General features: G+C 37.1%; 1 protein-coding gene across 5 annotated transcripts in view; it reads right to left on the bottom strand.

Moving 5' to 3' along the window:
- Nucleotides 1-17569, bottom strand: part of NVL (nuclear VCP like) — a 68394-nt gene that overhangs the window by 17991 nt on the left and 32834 nt on the right. For 4 of the 5 annotated variants that reach the window (XM_036235403.1, XM_036235402.1, XM_036235404.1 and 1 more), the window contains 4 exons: nt 11172-11278; nt 5982-6058; nt 3623-3711; nt 1094-1164 (listed from right to left, as the gene is read on the bottom strand). In XM_036235403.1, coding sequence (XP_036091296.1) covers nt 1094-1164; nt 3623-3711; nt 5982-6058; nt 11172-11278 — 344 coding nt within the window. The remainder of the gene's footprint in view (nt 1-1093; nt 1165-3622; nt 3712-5981; nt 6059-11171; nt 11279-17569) is intronic. The other variant, XM_036235405.1, reaches the window with a different exon arrangement.

Below are 17569 nucleotides of genomic sequence, written 5' to 3'. Positions count from 1 at the left end.
GAGCAAGATTGGAGGCACTGAAACACTCTGCAATCCATTTCATATTATCGTTTGGACTTTAACTTAAAGAGTTTTCGATCAATAATCATGAGAAATACTGAGCCTGGGGTGATGAAGGGCTAATGATTTAAAGAAGTTTTAGTCTAGACCATAATCAGGTTCTCAAGGCATATTGTACTTCTAGGAGTCCTGAAACAAAAGGAATCCAAGTGACCAAAACGTAACACAACAGCGCCCAATCCAGATAGTTCTTAGGGCTGGCTGTTTCCTTGGCAACTCTCTGTTTCATAGTTACCTTACTTCACTTAAGAGCAACCATTTTAACTTGTTAACAGAATACCCCAACACAGTAAGAACCATGTAAAATTTGACATTTTACGTGTGGAAAAGTCGGTGATTTTTTGAACCCTTCTCTGACCTCATGGTGAAAATATTTTACTTTCATGAAACCTGTGGTTAAGTCCCTAGAATTCAGTTTGGGTACTCTTAGCTCCAAGAAGATAAGAAGCTGTTGGTTTAAAAGGGTGGAGTAAGTGAAATACTACTTGAATGACACTGATTAAAAGTATGATTTCACTTATATGTGGAATCTAAGGAACAAAAAGAACAAACTAACCGAAAACAGACTCACAAATATAGTGGACAATTTGGTGACAGACGGAGGGGAGGGAATCGGGGGGCTGGGAGAATGGGGTGAAGGATTAAAGAAGTACAAATGAGTATAGTTGATAGCTGGGCGTGAGGATGGGGAGCACGGCAGAGGGAGAGCAGTCAGCATTAATACGATGGCCAGGTGGAGGGCCCGGGGAGGGAGGGAGCAACTGGGGGGATCGTGTTATGAACAACATAGATGTCTAACCAATGTACTGTATACCTGAAACTAATTTAAATAAATAAATTTATTAAAAAAAAAAAAGTCCTGAGACTGGAAACAGGCGCCGAGAGTTCATTCTCTCTCTGCGCTTCAGTCTGTAAGCAACATGCAAAATTAAACTCTCTCGCAAAGGCCGTCATTTTGCTTGTTTTCAGGAGTTCATATCTAGTGGTCTCAATTCCAGTCTCTCTTCTCTATATGTTTAAGAGCATTTCTTACCTTTTTTGATATAGATGATTTTACTTTCTTGAAAGCTTCTTCAAAGTGCTTCTGACTAATCTTGAGTTCACCTATGGAGCAAATGCACGAATAGATGCTGACTGTGATTTATAGCTTAGTTTCTCCTGAGAGACTCTCAAGCATTCAAATGCAACGCTGAGGACATTCGCGATGACACTCGTTCTATTCTTTTCCAGAACAAAATTCAAAGCATAGTCTGCTCATCAGATTGTTTTAGACCTTTTTTCCTTGGAATGTGCATATTCCTGACCATATTTAATTTTGCATAAGTGCTTTATTTTATAATATCATACATTTTAGCATAATTCTTCCCTCACCAAGCAATCAAAACAGTTTATTTTGGGGAAAATTATATAAAAAAGTACTTGGCTCATATTTAGTTAGGGAGGGATCCTTATCCCTTTCTTTAAAAAAAAAAAAACAGTCCCTACATTTTATTTATTCCCCCCCAGCTTTACTGATACCGATATATGACATATGAAAGCTTAAGGTATGCAACATGATGATATGATACACACATATATTACGAAATGATTCCACGATAAGGTTAGTCAACACCTCTGTCCCCTCACGCAATTACTTTTTGTGTGTGCTGGTAACTTTTAAGATCTATTCTCTTAGCAACTTTCAAGCATACAACACAGTACTGTTAATTACAGTCACCATGCAGTACACATCAGACCCTTTGAACTTACTTATAGCAGGAAGCTTATACCCTTTGACCAACATCTATTTCCTCTAACCTCTGCTCATCAGGTTTGAATGCAGTACCGCCCAAAGAGCCCTATCACTCATAAACAGACAACCCTTTGTAGGCTCTCTGTGTATTGTTTACCTTAGTTTAATGGAGATGTTTATGAAGAAGTAGAATTGTTCTCTTTTAAGGTAATTCAAATATATTTAACTAGGAAGGGGAAGTAGAATAACTTAAGAATACATACACATAACTGGATATTATGGTGTTATATTATAACATACTATATAGATAATATCACAGTACCAAATTTGAATGGGGTTCTGATTTTTTATAAGGTTACGTCATTACCTAAGTAAGAAAATCAAATAACTAAATGTTAAGGCATGGTTTAAAATGTTAATACAGCAACTTACATGATGACAATTTATATTTAAAATGGTCAACTTTCTACATAAACATTAGGATAGAATATTTACCGAAAAATAAAACAAAACGTGTCGTTAAACGTGGTGAACGGAAGTTGAATGGCATTTGTTTCAGTAAGATACCATTGCAAAATCCCAAAGGACAGACAGCTGTAAATGTCAACAGTACCAAAGCAGGGCTGTTAAAACTTGTTCTATGTAAGACAACACTCAAACAGAATTATTAGTAGCAGCCAAGAAATGTACAGAACCCTGTTAATTTTTAGTGACAAAACAAATTCCCAGCTCGTCATAGGCTCCATCTCTCAGAGAGTATACTGCCACACGTTTACAAGATATTCTAATTTTGCTAATTGTAGCCCATCTACTTCTAAAAGGAATTTAAAATAGCTCACAATAAAAGGAGTTCAGATAACTGAACCTTAAAATTAAACAACAAAAAACTCAGGGACTTCATAATTATTATGTGTGCTAACAAATCTAAGCTAAGCATATGTTGTTTTAACTGTGAACAAAATTTAGCTCTAAGATTCTTGGTGGCCAAAGAAAAAAGGAAATCCATACAAATAAAAAAAAAAAAGACATCTTCTGAAAATCTACCGAATAAAAGGAGATCAATATAGACTTGAACTTCAGATAAAGCACAGGTCGAGAGGACAAGGCAGGTCTTCTGAAGAGGGTATCCTACAAGTACTGTGAAGAAAACAGCCATAAATGAATAAATGACAACTGATGAAAGAACTGTCAGAGGAACCAAGCCAAGTAAAGGCTGTTTCTGTAGGCGGCAAGGTTGGAATGCAGGTCACAAATTAATCTTTTTTAGCCACACACACCCAAATTGTATAATCCAGGCCATTCTCAGATGTGGAGAATGGTGCAAAGCTGTCGAGACAGCCTCCAAGTGTCACATGATGATGTACATGGATTTCTGTATTTTGAAAGGAAAGTCTAAGTATATGGAAAGTTATTTCAGTTTTCACTTTGTGTATGTATTCTAAGCTTCCCAATATAAGCTGTGTTTTAACAGGAAAGTAGATATTACCTTAGCAAAAGATTGAAAAGGTTTTCCATATCTGACTGATAGACCAAACTCATGATGAAGCCAGTAAATGGACTCCACTTGGCCCTATCTAAGCATTTGTGGTATATGATAGGGAAAGAGATGAGACTTTTAGAGAGGCACCAAATAACTTCATTATCATTATAGCTGTCAGCCACAGATGTCACATCATATATTCAGAATAACTTCGAAAGGTCTCATAAAAAAAAAATGTCAGTTTTAATTTCATAGATAATATGCTAGAAAATGGTCGTTTTCCAGGTCAACAGTGGTTTAACGTGCCCAGAGTGATAACTGATTAGAACTCAGAGATTCTGGAATCATACCTTTTTCATTTCCACTCTTTTGTCTTGCCATTTCCTGTCTCAGGGCACATATAGAAGCTTCCCGCACCAAAGCAGACAGATCTGCACCCCTGTAATACAAGAAGTGTTACTTATTTACCCTCAGATACTGTAAAAGACCAGAAAGAAGTCTGAGAGCAATTTTCTTTTAAGTCATGTATTAAACAATAAGGAAAAAAGTGACCAGTAAAGGTGGATAAACTATTATGGTCAGTAGGAAAGAGCGTTTAGTTTTCATTTTAAATGTTTCTAACTTTCAGAAGAAAATCATGGAGGAGACATTGCAATGAATTGTAACTGTCCCATGGGAACAGCCATAGATACTCATGTTAATACAGACAGTTTAGAATACCCAGCCAGTAGAAAGGAACTCACTGGTTATTTATTATAAATTTTTGTTCGCATGGCCTCTGTTAAACTGCTGACTTCATTTATTAGCTAATGTCTCAAATAAGCTTATATAAAAAAGTCATTTATGGCTCCATGTTCAAAAGGGATTTGAAAAGCCCAAAGTCTTTGATGCACCTGATTCAAGCTCAAGCTGAGTAGACACATAAGTTGCTTAAAATATGACAAGAACTAACAAGCCCTCATTTAATGATTCAGTGTAATAACAATATGCCGAATCAGCATGGTTCCTGCGGTCAGAGAAAGACTGGCGCTGTCAGCGGTTTCACAGCATTGTGTCTTTAACAGAATTCTTGGGATTCTTTGAGAAAGAATTTGAATTTGAAGATAAAACCCTCATTTCTACACATTAACCTTATTTACTGTATAATGCTGATGATCCACATAACATATAAATTTAGAGATCTACAGAGCCGGGGTTATTAACTGAATGCAAGGTTTCTGTTAGGAGAGTGTTAGGAGTGTACCATTATTAATAAGCACATACGTGCTGCGGTCATTCCTTTCCTCAGCGTGAAATCCAACACCGGAGCGGGGGCACCACTAACCCAAGTGAACAGGTGGGTGGGGGCTGAGTGTCACACTGTCTTGCAAACTGTGAAGGCAGTGGCGCCGAATCCCAAAGTGCGCATCACTCCAACCCCTTTGTACACAGATGTCCCATGCGGTATAACCCAAAAGGTTTGGCCCAGGGTAAATTTTGCCATCAAAACTGCCTCTGTCACTCCCTGAAAATCTTTTCAGATTTTAGCACTCAAAGCTCTAAACGACTCACTTAAGTCTCTCTCCTTCTCTTTTTTCCCTTAGTTGTAGGTTCATTTAATTACAGACTGGTACGGGTCTGATTCCCAACTTGGAGGAGAGATACAGTCTCCTTAAAGCGAAGGAGGGGCTTTTACATGCCCCTCAGGCCCACTGCCTGCGGCTCTGATCGCTTCTCCTTTATGGAGACAACCACTCTTTCCTTAAATGAGCCAAAATTACTTACTGACCAGAGTGTGGCATAGCTCTCAAGTGCACTGGCTGCGGTGGCAGAACAAAGATTGAGACTCATCCTAGATGTCCATATGTGACAAAACTAGAAATAAAACTTTGTATCTTGACTGAATGCTCTAAAAACAATCAGCATGGTTTCAGTGAAATCTTAATAAGAGATGGTTATGTGAAATTCTTTGACCAGAACTGGAACTGAGCGCCTGCGTTCTACCTGCGGACAGAAATTCACACTGCTTAACAGGCCCCAGAAGACCTCAGAGTGAAAACACTTAGCTTTGGAAAGCTGGCATTGGGCGGGCCCCAGGGGGCTGCCGAGAACACCGAGTATGCTTTGGACAAGCAACAGGGCTTTTCAAAGAAGGCAGAGGAGGAGATGTTTCTCACTAATAAAACCTGAGTTTCATTTTCTTCCTGTGTACCAAAATTGGGAAGGTTAATACATTTCCTTAAAAACATACGAAGAAAACAATAAAAACTACAACCACCACCAACATCCAAGCGCTGAAGGCAGAGATGTTTGATTTCTTGCTTTTCCTACAGGCTGTGTGGACACTGGTGTGCTGTGAAAAAGAAATTCTGAGGCTTGGAAAACATGGCACTCGTAGCTTCCCTAAATGCTGAAGCACCTGGAAAATTTGGCAGCTAGTAATGAAACGTCCGCTCGAATATCTGTGAAGGGCAGCAATGGTGGTCTGGGTGGTCTGGGTCAGAGTACTGAGTCAGCATGAGAAGATCCCCCGCTCCCGGAATTCCTCAGCATCTCAAAACGGGTGGTCGCTTCTCCAGGAAGGAAGGAGCAAGGCACAGCCAGGCCAGCCGCTGCGCCAGGCGCCCTCCGGACACCGAGCTGGACGCTCCTGACGGCGCCCCCTCCTCGCTCTACACACGAGGAAACGGGGCCTCAGAGCATCGGCTGACTTGGGACTGAGACACTTACGAGTAGCAGTCACAGCGCAGGTCCCCAGCAATTGCTTCCAGATTTACATCTGCGTCCAGCGGGGGTTTGGTGCCATTCTAAATAAGACAGAAAAAAAACTCTTTTTCACTGAGGCTTTAAAGACCAATACTTTTCCACATGATAACTTCTAAATAAACAGTACTGGCTGCTTAACTACATGAATATAACTGACTCCCAGACCAGTGTTACGAGATTTTTACAAATTTTGATTTCGAGAAATGAGCTTAAGCAGCAGACTCCAAACTTGGGCAAGCTGAGGGCGAACAATGTTATGCTTGTGAAGACTGAAGGACCTGGGTGCAGCTGTGGCGAAGCCACCACCAGGAACAAAGGCTCCACCTCAATCTTCCCGAAGCCGAAGAAACACATTTCCTTTGCCTGATTAAATACGGCAAAGACCTAAGCAGTGCTCAGTTCTGACATGCATTTGTGCTCAGTTTTCGGTTGGCTGGGAGGGAGAAATAATATTGAAGTTAGCCAGGAGAGACCGAGCAGGAAACTGCTGTACAATAAAAGCCAAACTCTATGTTCAATGTGCTCTTTCTTAACCCAGTATCTAAGCTCAACCCTGACTTAGTGCCAATTCCCCTTTAGCTCATACCTAGAGATGGCTAGAAAGGACAAGTAGCAGAAAAGTTCTGGAATTCCAATAGCACTCAACGCAGAATCTTGCATGCATACAGTATGTGTTAATAACATTTTTAGTGACTTCAATTGCAGAGGCAAACAAAAGTTTATAGTGATTTAAAATGTTTGATGGTTAGATGGCAGGTTCATATCTGCTTCATTATTTTGATTCATAACTTAAATATACACTGTATTGAGTATTTGTATCAAATATTAATTACCTTAGGAAATACACAGTTTAAGAAGAAACACACAGAAAAGTGTGAATAAACACATGCCATTAAGCTTCGAGGTAAGTTTAAATGTTAGTATGGCAGGTGCTCCAAGTGGCACCTCGTGCAATCACCTGCCTCTCGGCCCACATTCAGACTGTGTCCTCCCATTTCCTCCCAGCTAGGCATGTTTAAGAAGTTCATAAACTGTACATCTGCTAGCTGCTGTTATTTGGTAAAATGCAAATGTTCATCTAACACAGGTTCCAGGAACAGATATGTTTCCCATTCAGTCCACTTTGGCATGGGAACTAATCAAGGGAAATGAAACTGTGTGACTTCAGGCAAATAATCTTTGTGCGTTTTTCCTTTTTCCCTCTGGCTGGCTGCATGTACAACTAGGTGGCCAGACTGCAGGATCCCTAAGGTTCCTTTGAATGAAATGGTTCCAAAACTTAGTTTGTGTCTGTGATAGGAATATCGTTCATAACACTGTCCATCATATCTTCCTGTTCTCTTGAAGAGGACCCAGAGGAGAAAGTTTTCCCACATCAGTATACTGGGAGCAACTGCTGGCTTTCTACATTTAGGGCACCCTTTAAAGTTAAATCTTTTGTGAAAGCTCAATATAGAAAGGAACACAATAAATGACTATCTAAAAGTAATATTTTAGAAAAAGTTCATTTTTAGAAGTATAAATTCTCAGAAATTTTCTGGCTCTTAGAAAATTAATTTTTTAGAAAAATTAATGCCCCTCCCCCAAACCTTTACACTTACAAGAAAGTGACAAACTGCCTCTTTTGGAGAGTGTGGGGTGAGGTCTACATAAGATAGCTCCAAAGTTTCAAGACCAATATTATTTTCCAATTAGCAATAAGAGCTAAGGAATCTTCGGATTATTAAAATCTGATTATTCTTAACTGAAAGGTGGCAATGCTTCTAGCTTATAGTTAGTAAAACAAAAGGTGAATTCGATAGACTCTCAAGTGCAATTAAAAATTTTTAAATCGCATATTAGAAAGCTTTGAAAATATAAATATTTTAAGAGAATCACTTATTGAAATAGTACTATTATATAAAATATTTAGAACTTTTATACTAACTTGGTTATTAGTTTTTTTTTGCATTTTATTTTTAGTTTCAAGTATCCAGTACGTTGGCTATACATTTACATAGTCTGGGAAACGATCTCCCTGGTTACTTTATCTTCCCGCTGGCTCTATATTTAGCCATAACATTCCTGCTGACTGCATCCCCTATGCCGTGTTCCTTATGCCTGTGACCATCTACCGACTACTGGTTTGTCCTTCTTTAACCCTTTACCTTTTCTTCTCCCAGGCCCTCACCTCCCTCTCCGGTGGCCATCACCAGACTGTCCTCTATATTTGTGAGTCAGTTTTCAATTAGTTTGTTCTTTCTGCTCCTTAGATTCTGCATATAAGTGATATCATAGATTTATCTTTCTCTGACTTATTTCACTCAGTATAAAAACCTCTATATGTCCATCCATGTCGTTGCAAATGGCAGAATTATTTTTTTTATGGCTCAGAATATTCCATTGTATATATGAATCATAACTTCTTCAACTAATTGTCTGCTGATGCACATTTAGGTTGCTTTCACATCTTGGCTACTGTAAATAGCTCTGCCATGAACACAGGGGTGCATACATAGATCTTTATGAATTGTTTTGGTTTTCTTTGGATAAATACCTACAAGTGCAATTGCTGGGTCAAAAGGTAGATCCATCATTAATTTTCTGAGGCACCTCCACACTGTTTTCCAGAGTGGCTGTACCAATTTGCAATCCCACCAACAGTGTACGAGGGTTCCCTTTTCTCCACATCCTCCGGAACACTTGTTCTTTGATTTGATGAGAGCCATTTTAACAGGTGATATCTCATTGTGGTTTTAATTTGCATTTCTCTGATGATTAGTGACCCTGAGCATCTTTTCATATGTCTACTGGACATCTGTATCTCCTCTTTAGAGAAATATCTATTCAGGTCTTTTGCCCATTTTTTAATTGGATTGTTTGCTTTTTGTTGTTGTTGGGTTGTATAAGTTCTTTATATATTTTGGATATTAACCTTACCAGATGCACTGCTGGTTTTATTATCTCTTAATAAAAGCTCTTGTGAAAGTCTCAAATAATTTGGTGACTATAGAAAGCTCAGCCAAAGGAATTTTTAGAAAAAGAAGGAAAATAGCCTTTTAAAAAGTTATGGCCCACAAATATCATTCTAGTTATATGAATGAGGCACCCAGAGTAGTCAAATTCATAGAGACAGCAAAGTATAATGGTGGTTGCCCGGGGCTGGGGAGACACTGTTTAGTAGGGGCAGATTTTCAGTTTGCAAAATGAAAAGGGTTCTGGAGATGAACAGTGGTGATGGCTATACAACGATGTGAATGTACTAGTGCCAAAGAACTGTACACTCAAAATGGTTAAAATGGTAAATTTAAGCTAAACATATTTTACTGCAATTTAAAAAAAGAAAGTTATGACCCATTGTATTATTATTTCCTATAATTCTGAGTAAGTATTTTATGTTCCAGAATGATCGGGTTTAAAAAATCATTCAAGATGTACTACTACATTTATTTCAATAATTACATCTATGTTTAGGCACACGAACCTATTCCTGGTCACATAACAAAGTCTGGAATCAGCAATGATCTTATTTATATGGTTGATCGGGAAAAAAAAGGAAAATTAACATAATCATACCACCATAACAAGGTAAATGGTACTTTGCAGTCTTGAAATATATACATAGTAAGACACATCTCTATCCTGTTTTTGTGAGATATAGTTGGCTCATCAATTTCAAATATTTCAAAAGGTAGCTGCAAGGATTAAGCATGTTCATTTACGCAAAGTATCTGGAACACAGTAAGTGCTTAATAAATATTACCTATTGTTATATCAGATATTATTAGCTTATGAAAATTTAACAGATAATGTTGCCCAGTGAGATGTTAATATATGTTTTAGTCTTATGGGACACATTTTAAAAAATGTATTGGGAATTTTGGGTCTTTTAGTGGGATTTTTATCACTATTTTATCATTTTTTGATGTCAAAGCATCTGTTAGACATCAAAAATCTTTCTGAGATAAGGTATGTTTTAATGACATTTATAGGGAAGAAACAGAAATTAAGGAGAAAAAACTGCACTTGTCCAAGCAGGTTTATATTGATAAGCCTCTTGTTACCACATCATTACTAGAAACACCAAATAGAAGATATTAAATAGTAGTATGTTATCACTCGGTTTTCTCGTAAGAAACTTAAAAGTCTAAAAGATACTGAGAAGTTGCTCTGCCCCACGAATTGTTTCAGACTTCTTTTAGGACCAAGATGAACAAATTTTATTCTAATATACTAGAATATCTCAGGTATTAAATGGAAAAAGGGGGCACTGTACATAAAACAATCTGGGGAATTCAAGTAAAAAGCCAGCAAACCTTGAAACAAAAGTTAAACATTAAAAATGCCAATTTTTCTTGCTTTTGGCTTAAAAAGAAGGTACATGGTCAGGAAGTCTGACTTTCGAAAATAATGCTTATTTTTAATAATACTTTAGAAAATGTGACACTTCAGGAAATAGTATCTTTTTTTTGGAAAATAATAATTTATTGGAAGTTTAAAAATTCCCTTAGTTTTGTTTTCTTTTAAATTTCAAATAAACTTAACTGTATTTAAGTGATGTATTATGTTCGTCCCCTCCTCCCACCCACCTACTACCTGGGCTGCATAGGCACGTTTGGAATAATGTCTGCACTGAACATTAATGTAGATGATTTTACAGCAGTACAATTTAGGGTGATTTGCTTTCTTCTTTGTATTTTGTATGCATTTGTTTATTACTTTTATAAAAAAGGCAAAGTTAATATTGTACCGATCTCTTAAAAGTCCAACACAGAGGACAGAATTCAACATTATGGTTTCAAAGCTCAAGTTTTCTCTGGATATTTGTAATGGGCCTATACCTATTTACTCTTCATCTCTAAAACTTTCTAATTTCATTTCAAATAGGCTCTGTGGACAATTCCTCTAAAGTAAAAAGCAAAGATCTATGAGAACAGAAAACATGATTAAAGTGGTATCTCAAATTATCAGTTCAGCATTAAATTCTAAATATCCCCTTCATTTTAAACAAATAAAAAAGAATGAGAAGTCTCTTCGATGATCAAAAACAGTTCACCCTCTCCTCTGGGAGATAACAGGCTGGACAAATATTTAAAGCCACAGAAAAGAAAGTGAGTAGGCATCCTAAATTACTACTTGTCCAGGACAGAAAAATATACCATTTCCTTTACTCACTTTTGTAATAGTTTTTAAGATGGCAAGACGATCTGCTGGGGGTGGCAAACCCACAAAGAGGGTTTTGTCCAAGCGGCCTGGGCGCAGGATTGCGGGGTCAATGATATCTGAAGAAGAAAGGAAAAAGTCCTAAATAAAACAAATAAAATCTTTTCAAAAAGATAATTAACATGAGATGGGAAGAGTACATTTTTAAAAAGAAAAAAGACAAATTAAGACTTTATTGAAAAAAACGCTTCAGTTCGTCAAAATACATTCTACCCCCACCTTCCTGCCCCAAACCTGCTTTCCCTCCCAGATTCTCTATCTGAAATAATGACCCCACCCTCCAAATGCCAAGCACGTTTTTCTCCCATCTCTCTAACTGCGGAGCATTAGATTCTACCAATTCTATCAAGTCTGCCTCCCATGACCTCGATCCTCAGTCAAGGCCAAATGTAACTTCCTTCCAATGCTGCCAGGGCTACTTCCTAAGATGCACACACCCAGTTCTCTCAACCCCTGCTCCCGGGTGCAGAATGAAGCCCAACGCTGCCAAAACAACATAGAGTGCTGTGCGACAGGCCTAAGGGTCATCTGACTCTCCAGGGAGAAGAGTCTCGAACATTCTGGTGCCAGGGAACCTTTATGCTTTAAAAAATTACTGAGGACCCTTTTTAACTTTTCTCTCTTGCCCTTCCCTTACCCCCTTTATTCCTAGGCAGCCGTCGATCTGTTCTGTCACTACAGATTAGTGTGCATTTAACAGAATGTCATATAAGTGAAATTATAAAGTATGCACTCTGTCTGCTTTTACTCAACATAATTATTTTGAGATTCACCTAAGTTGCATAGTGTATTAATTAGTACTTAATACATTTTTATTGCTAAGTAGGATTCCATTTAATGGCTATCATACGATTTGATTTTCCGTTCGTCTGCTGATAAACATTTGGCTGTTTTTGCTTTTGGCCTACTACAAACAAAGCTGCAATGACACTCACGTTATGAGTCTTTGTGCAGGCTTTCATTTCTCTTTGGCAAATAGCGAACTGTGGGACGCAGAGTAGCACGGCTATATCACACTGCAGGGCTATGCTTAACTTTCAGTTTCCAAACTAGTTACCGCTTGACAGTCTAACCGGCAGTGTGTGGGTTCCAGTTCTTCTATGTCCTTGCCAGTGTTCGGTACAGCCATTTTAACTTTAGTCATTTTAAGCTCTGTAGTAGTATCTCTTTGTGGCTTTAATTTGCATTTCCTTAATGACCAATGATGCTGAGCACCTTTTCATGTTTATTTGCCACCTGTATACTTCCTACGGTGAAGTGTCTATATAAACCCTTTGCCCATTTTAATGGGTTTTTCTTATTGTTGAGTTTTGGGAGTTCATTATATAGTCTGGATATGTATCTTTTATCAGATATGTACTTGGCAAATATTTTCTCCCAGCTTGTGGTTTGTCTTTGCATTCTTAGTGGCACCTTTTGAAGAGCAGTTCAATTTAATCATTCGCTCCCTAACAGTGTGCTTTTGGTGTCATAGCTAAGAAATCTTCCTTAATCCAAGGTAGAAAAATTGTTCTGTGTTTTCTTTCAGGAGGTTTATAGCTTTCAGTTTTCACTGATTCACTTTGAGTTAACTTCTGCATGTGCTAAGAGGTATGGATTAAGTTCCTATTTCTTGCATATGGATATCTGATTTTTCCACCATTATATACTGACAAGGCTATCCTTTCTTCGCTGCATTGCCTTTGTGCTTTATAAGAAGATCAACTATCCAGATATTTGTGGGAATATTTTTAGATTCTATTATATTTTAATGGTCTATATGTCTATGTCTATGACAATACCATTCTGTGGAAACATCTTTTATCTTAAATATACAAATATAAACCTTAAAGCCAAATACATATGCCCTCAAATAAAGCCCAATGAAAACAATCTTGATTATAATTAGAAAGTATTCTTAGTTTAGGACTTTTATAATTAAAGTCTCTAGCTAAAAAACATCGAATTTAGTATCACAGAGGTTATTATTTTAAGAAATTATTTTCTTATTTTATTAATAGTAAACAGCATCCTGAGCACTTTAGTATGATTTAAATTATGCTCCACTAAAAGCTCTTACAAAATTCTATGTATTACATCATTTCTCAAAGAAGATATAGTAGTACTGTCTAGAACTCATATGTACTAAACTGGTTTTTGCACTTCATAAGATCTTAAATACTAGAGGTGTGCAAGGGATGGATGTCCAAGGAAGTGAGAGAGACCGGCTCATACCTAGCATTAAAAAACGGGTGAAGAATTCCGACATTTCTCCAAAAGAGCTATATGAATGGCCAATAAGCAAAAGAAAAAATGCTCGACATCACTGATTATCATGAACATGCAAATCAAACTACAATGAAATACTACCCCACACCCACTAGAATGGCTGTAATAAAAAACACAATAAGAAGTGCTGGTGAAATTGGAGCTTTTGTACATTGCTTTGTCCCAATTACTAGTGGGAATATAAAATGATGCTGCCATTTGGAAAGAATTGGGCATTTTCTCAAATGTCAAACATGAGTGACCATTGGACTCGTCATTTCTACACAGGAATCTACCCAAGAGAAATGATAACATACACCCACACAAAAACGTACACATGAATGTTCATAGCAGCATTACTGTAATAGCCAATAAGTGGAAACAACCTAAATGTCCAACAAATGATGAATAAATAAAATGTGGTATATCCACAGTATGACGTATTATCTGGTAATAAAAAGGAACGAAAGTCAATACATTCTGCAACATAAATGAACATTGAAAATGTTATGCTAAGAGAAACAAGTCAGATATAATAGCTCACATATTGTGTGATTTCATTTACATAAAACATCCAGAATAGGGAAATCTATAGAGACACAGTGTAGATTAACAGTTGCTTAGGGCTGGGGGTGGAAGAAGGATGGGAAGTGCCTGCTAACAGACAGAGATTTCTTTTTAGGGTGATGGAAATGTTCTAAAATTAGATTGTTCGGATGGTTGTACAATCCTAAATATACTCAAAACCACTGAAGCGTACACTTAAAGTGGGTAAAATATATGGTATATCACATATCTCAATAAAGCTGTTTTTTAAAAATTGGATCCTGAGACTAACAAGACTGTCAATGTGTGCAGGGAAAATTATAAGATCAGAGAGCTTTCATGAAACAGAAGCAGGTCTCCTACGATTCATTAAACAAATACTAAGTTCTATTATGTACCAGGGTACCTGTACATAGCAGAGGTGATACCAGAGCCTAAGTTAATTTTAACAGGGTAGTTCTATGCCAAAGGGCAATATACCGGCTTGACCGTGGCACCAGCTCACTGTTTAATTACCTTCAAGGAGCATTCAACCATGACTCAAGGCCATTCTGACCTGAGAGGTAAGAGATTACTACATTTTACTTGACTACAATAAAATATTTTTTTTGTAAAAAAAAAATCTGCTCTTTCACCTGATAATTATTAAAGGCTCTATCCATACAATGGATAGAGATCCTGAACCATCTAACTACACACCATAATTTACATATTTATTTTTCGACTGAGCCACACACAGAGGGCAGACACTCTTTCTGGATACTGAATTGCTACTGGCAGGAAACAGACACCTACTGACTAGGAGAAAAAGTAACAGGCTGGTGTGGCTGTGTGGATTTCCTAAACTCTGTATGTTGCTTTAACCAGCTGGCCAGGGAATGAAGTGGGAACAGGTAGTTCTTCAATGAGAACATCTTTTACAGCAGTTGGTATTTGAAGAAGGGAATGCGAAGATATGTGTAAGAGATTAAAAATAAAACTAGGACATCTGAGGTCTGGATGTCATTTGTACAAGAAGCTTTATGTCCCCTGGCTGAGCACAGGGAAGTGGTTTATTTCCAGAATGAGATGCGGACTTTGGTACGCCACATGTCGGAGGAGGGCTGTCACAGTTCTGTAGAACATCAGAGGCAGAACGGTGGAAGGACAGTATTTTCATTTACTTTCTAAAAATCAATTCTTCACAAATTAGGGAGAAAAATACAAAGATGGAAAATGACAGAAGAATAAATTTAGAAGATCAATTCAGAAGGATTAGGACTCATGAGGTATGAGGCATTCACATGCAACAAATATATAAAAAGTCACATAAAAAGGATCAGAAGGACACAGAACTTTAAAGAAAAAAAAAAGCAATGCCTATAAATTATATTAAAAAAACAATTTTCAACTCAAAATCCTATACTCACCCAGCCTATCGGAAAGTAAAATAAAGATAATTTCAAATATATAAGGACTCAAAGCATTTACCTCCTACATGACCTTTTTTAAGAAAGTCACTGAAAGATGAGCTCTAGCAAGATGAGAGAGTCTGTCAAGAGATCAGAAACAGAAAAACAAAACAGAGCAGTAGAGAGGAATTCTGAAATAAGAGCTGTTTCTACCACAGACCCAAAGGTAGCCAGTCCAGACTGGAGCAGGAAAAAGGAAAGCTCCAGAAACAAACAAACAAAAAACCAAATGGAATTGATATATCATCTAGATAAATTAAACTGACTGTTGTACAACAGCTGATGAAGAGAAGGAACATAGAAAATAAAGTGAAAGAAAAAAATGAGGATTCTAAACCCAGGACTAAAAAGGTCATATGAAAAAGGAAACCTAATCATAGTGTTATTCTTGGGTGAGCAGAGAGAAATATTTACATAGTTGTAAGTAATGTAAACAGTGACCAATGATTATACCACAGCTGTGATATATTATAATATTGGAAGGACAGAGTGGAGAACAGAAGGTGTGGGGGCGAGGACAGGGTGTGTGTGAAGGGTAACTGGAAAACAGCAATCTTCATCTACCTTAAAAAGAAGTTACAGGCACTATGTGAAACTGCTAAAAAATTGCAGTATGAACATAATACTTGAAAATATGGGGAAATACAGACAAAATAGCTCAAGAAGTTCACAAGTAGTTGCCTCTGGCTGGAGCTGGCAGGGGTGGGGCAGAGAACACAGGTTTTTTTGTTTTTTTTTTTTTTAAATCTTAATTAGTTTTAAGTATACAGTACATTGTTAGACATCTATATAGTTAGGAAAATGACCCCTCCAATCGTTCCCTCCCTCCCCTGACCCTCGACCTGGCCAATGAATTAATAGTAATTGCATTCCCTATGCCATGCTCCCCATCCCTGTGACCATCCATCGGGTACTAAAATGTACTTCTTTAACCCTTCACTCCATTCCCCCAAACTACCCTCCCCTTTGTCCATCATCAAATTGTCCACTATATTTGTGAGTGTTTTGATTAGTTTGTTCTTTTTATCCTTTAAATTCTGCATATAAGTGAAATCATATAGTGTTTATCTTTCTCTGACTTAAATACCTTCTATGTCCATCAAAGCAATATCTTTTTCCATCCTCTTCCTTTTCATGTGTAGGGGTCTTGTTTTCTTATCCTTTCAGCCATTCTGTCTTTTGGTTGGAGCACTTAATTATTTTCCATTTAAGGTACTTATGGACAGGAATGTAGTTGTTACTATTCTTTATTCCTGTTTTTGATACATGGTTTTTCTTCTTAAAGAAGTCCCTCCAACATTTCCTATAATATTGGCTTGGTGGTGATAAATTCCTTTAGCTTACTTTTGTCTGGGAAGTTCTTTATCTGTCCTTCAACTCTAAATGATAGCTGGATAAATTATTCTTGGTTGTAGATCCTGGGTCTTCATCCTGTTGAATATTTTTTGCCAAGCCCTCCTGTCCTGCATAGTTTCTTTGAGAAATCAGTTACCAGTATAAACCATAACAACTTTAAATCTTTCATTTTTAAATTAAATAGTATATAACTCATGAAGGTTTTAGTTTCCATAATAACTTTAAAAAAATGAAAAATTACATCAGCTTGACAACTGATAAATCCATTTAAAGAATTAAATTACCATATCATTGCTAGCAGACGTAGTTATCAGAGTACGAGCAGCTATGATCAAGTGGCTCTGAGGGATGGCAAAGTATTAAACGATATAAAGAGAATTTAGCATCCAAAGTAAAAGCCACTTTTATAAACTTTTGGAGTTTTGAACCTTTTTCTGTATCTCTCACAGAGTGCTTATTATAAACAATTTTAAATAGTTAAGTACAAGTATAGAAATGTGGTTCTGGTATAAAACCTTAAAAACCTATCTTTAGCTTTCAGATACAGTGAAAAGAGTCTCATTCTTATTTCCTGTGCGCTTGAAAGAAACCATAGGACATAAATTCTGATAATACCTTTGTGGTCAAAAGTGTATGTTACAAGCATTCTCTGCCAACAAGGCAACTTTCTGAGCACTAATACAGAAAAAAAAAAAAAAAATCTCATGAAATCCAGGCAATAATACTATGTTTTTTACTACAGCTTACATA

This window comes from Rousettus aegyptiacus, unplaced genomic scaffold (assembly GCF_014176215.1).
Source record: "Rousettus aegyptiacus isolate mRouAeg1 unplaced genomic scaffold, mRouAeg1.p scaffold_m13_p_18, whole genome shotgun sequence".
NCBI lineage: Eukaryota > Metazoa > Chordata > Mammalia > Chiroptera > Pteropodidae > Rousettus > Rousettus aegyptiacus.
This window is presented reverse-complemented; position numbering and strand designations above follow the sequence as displayed.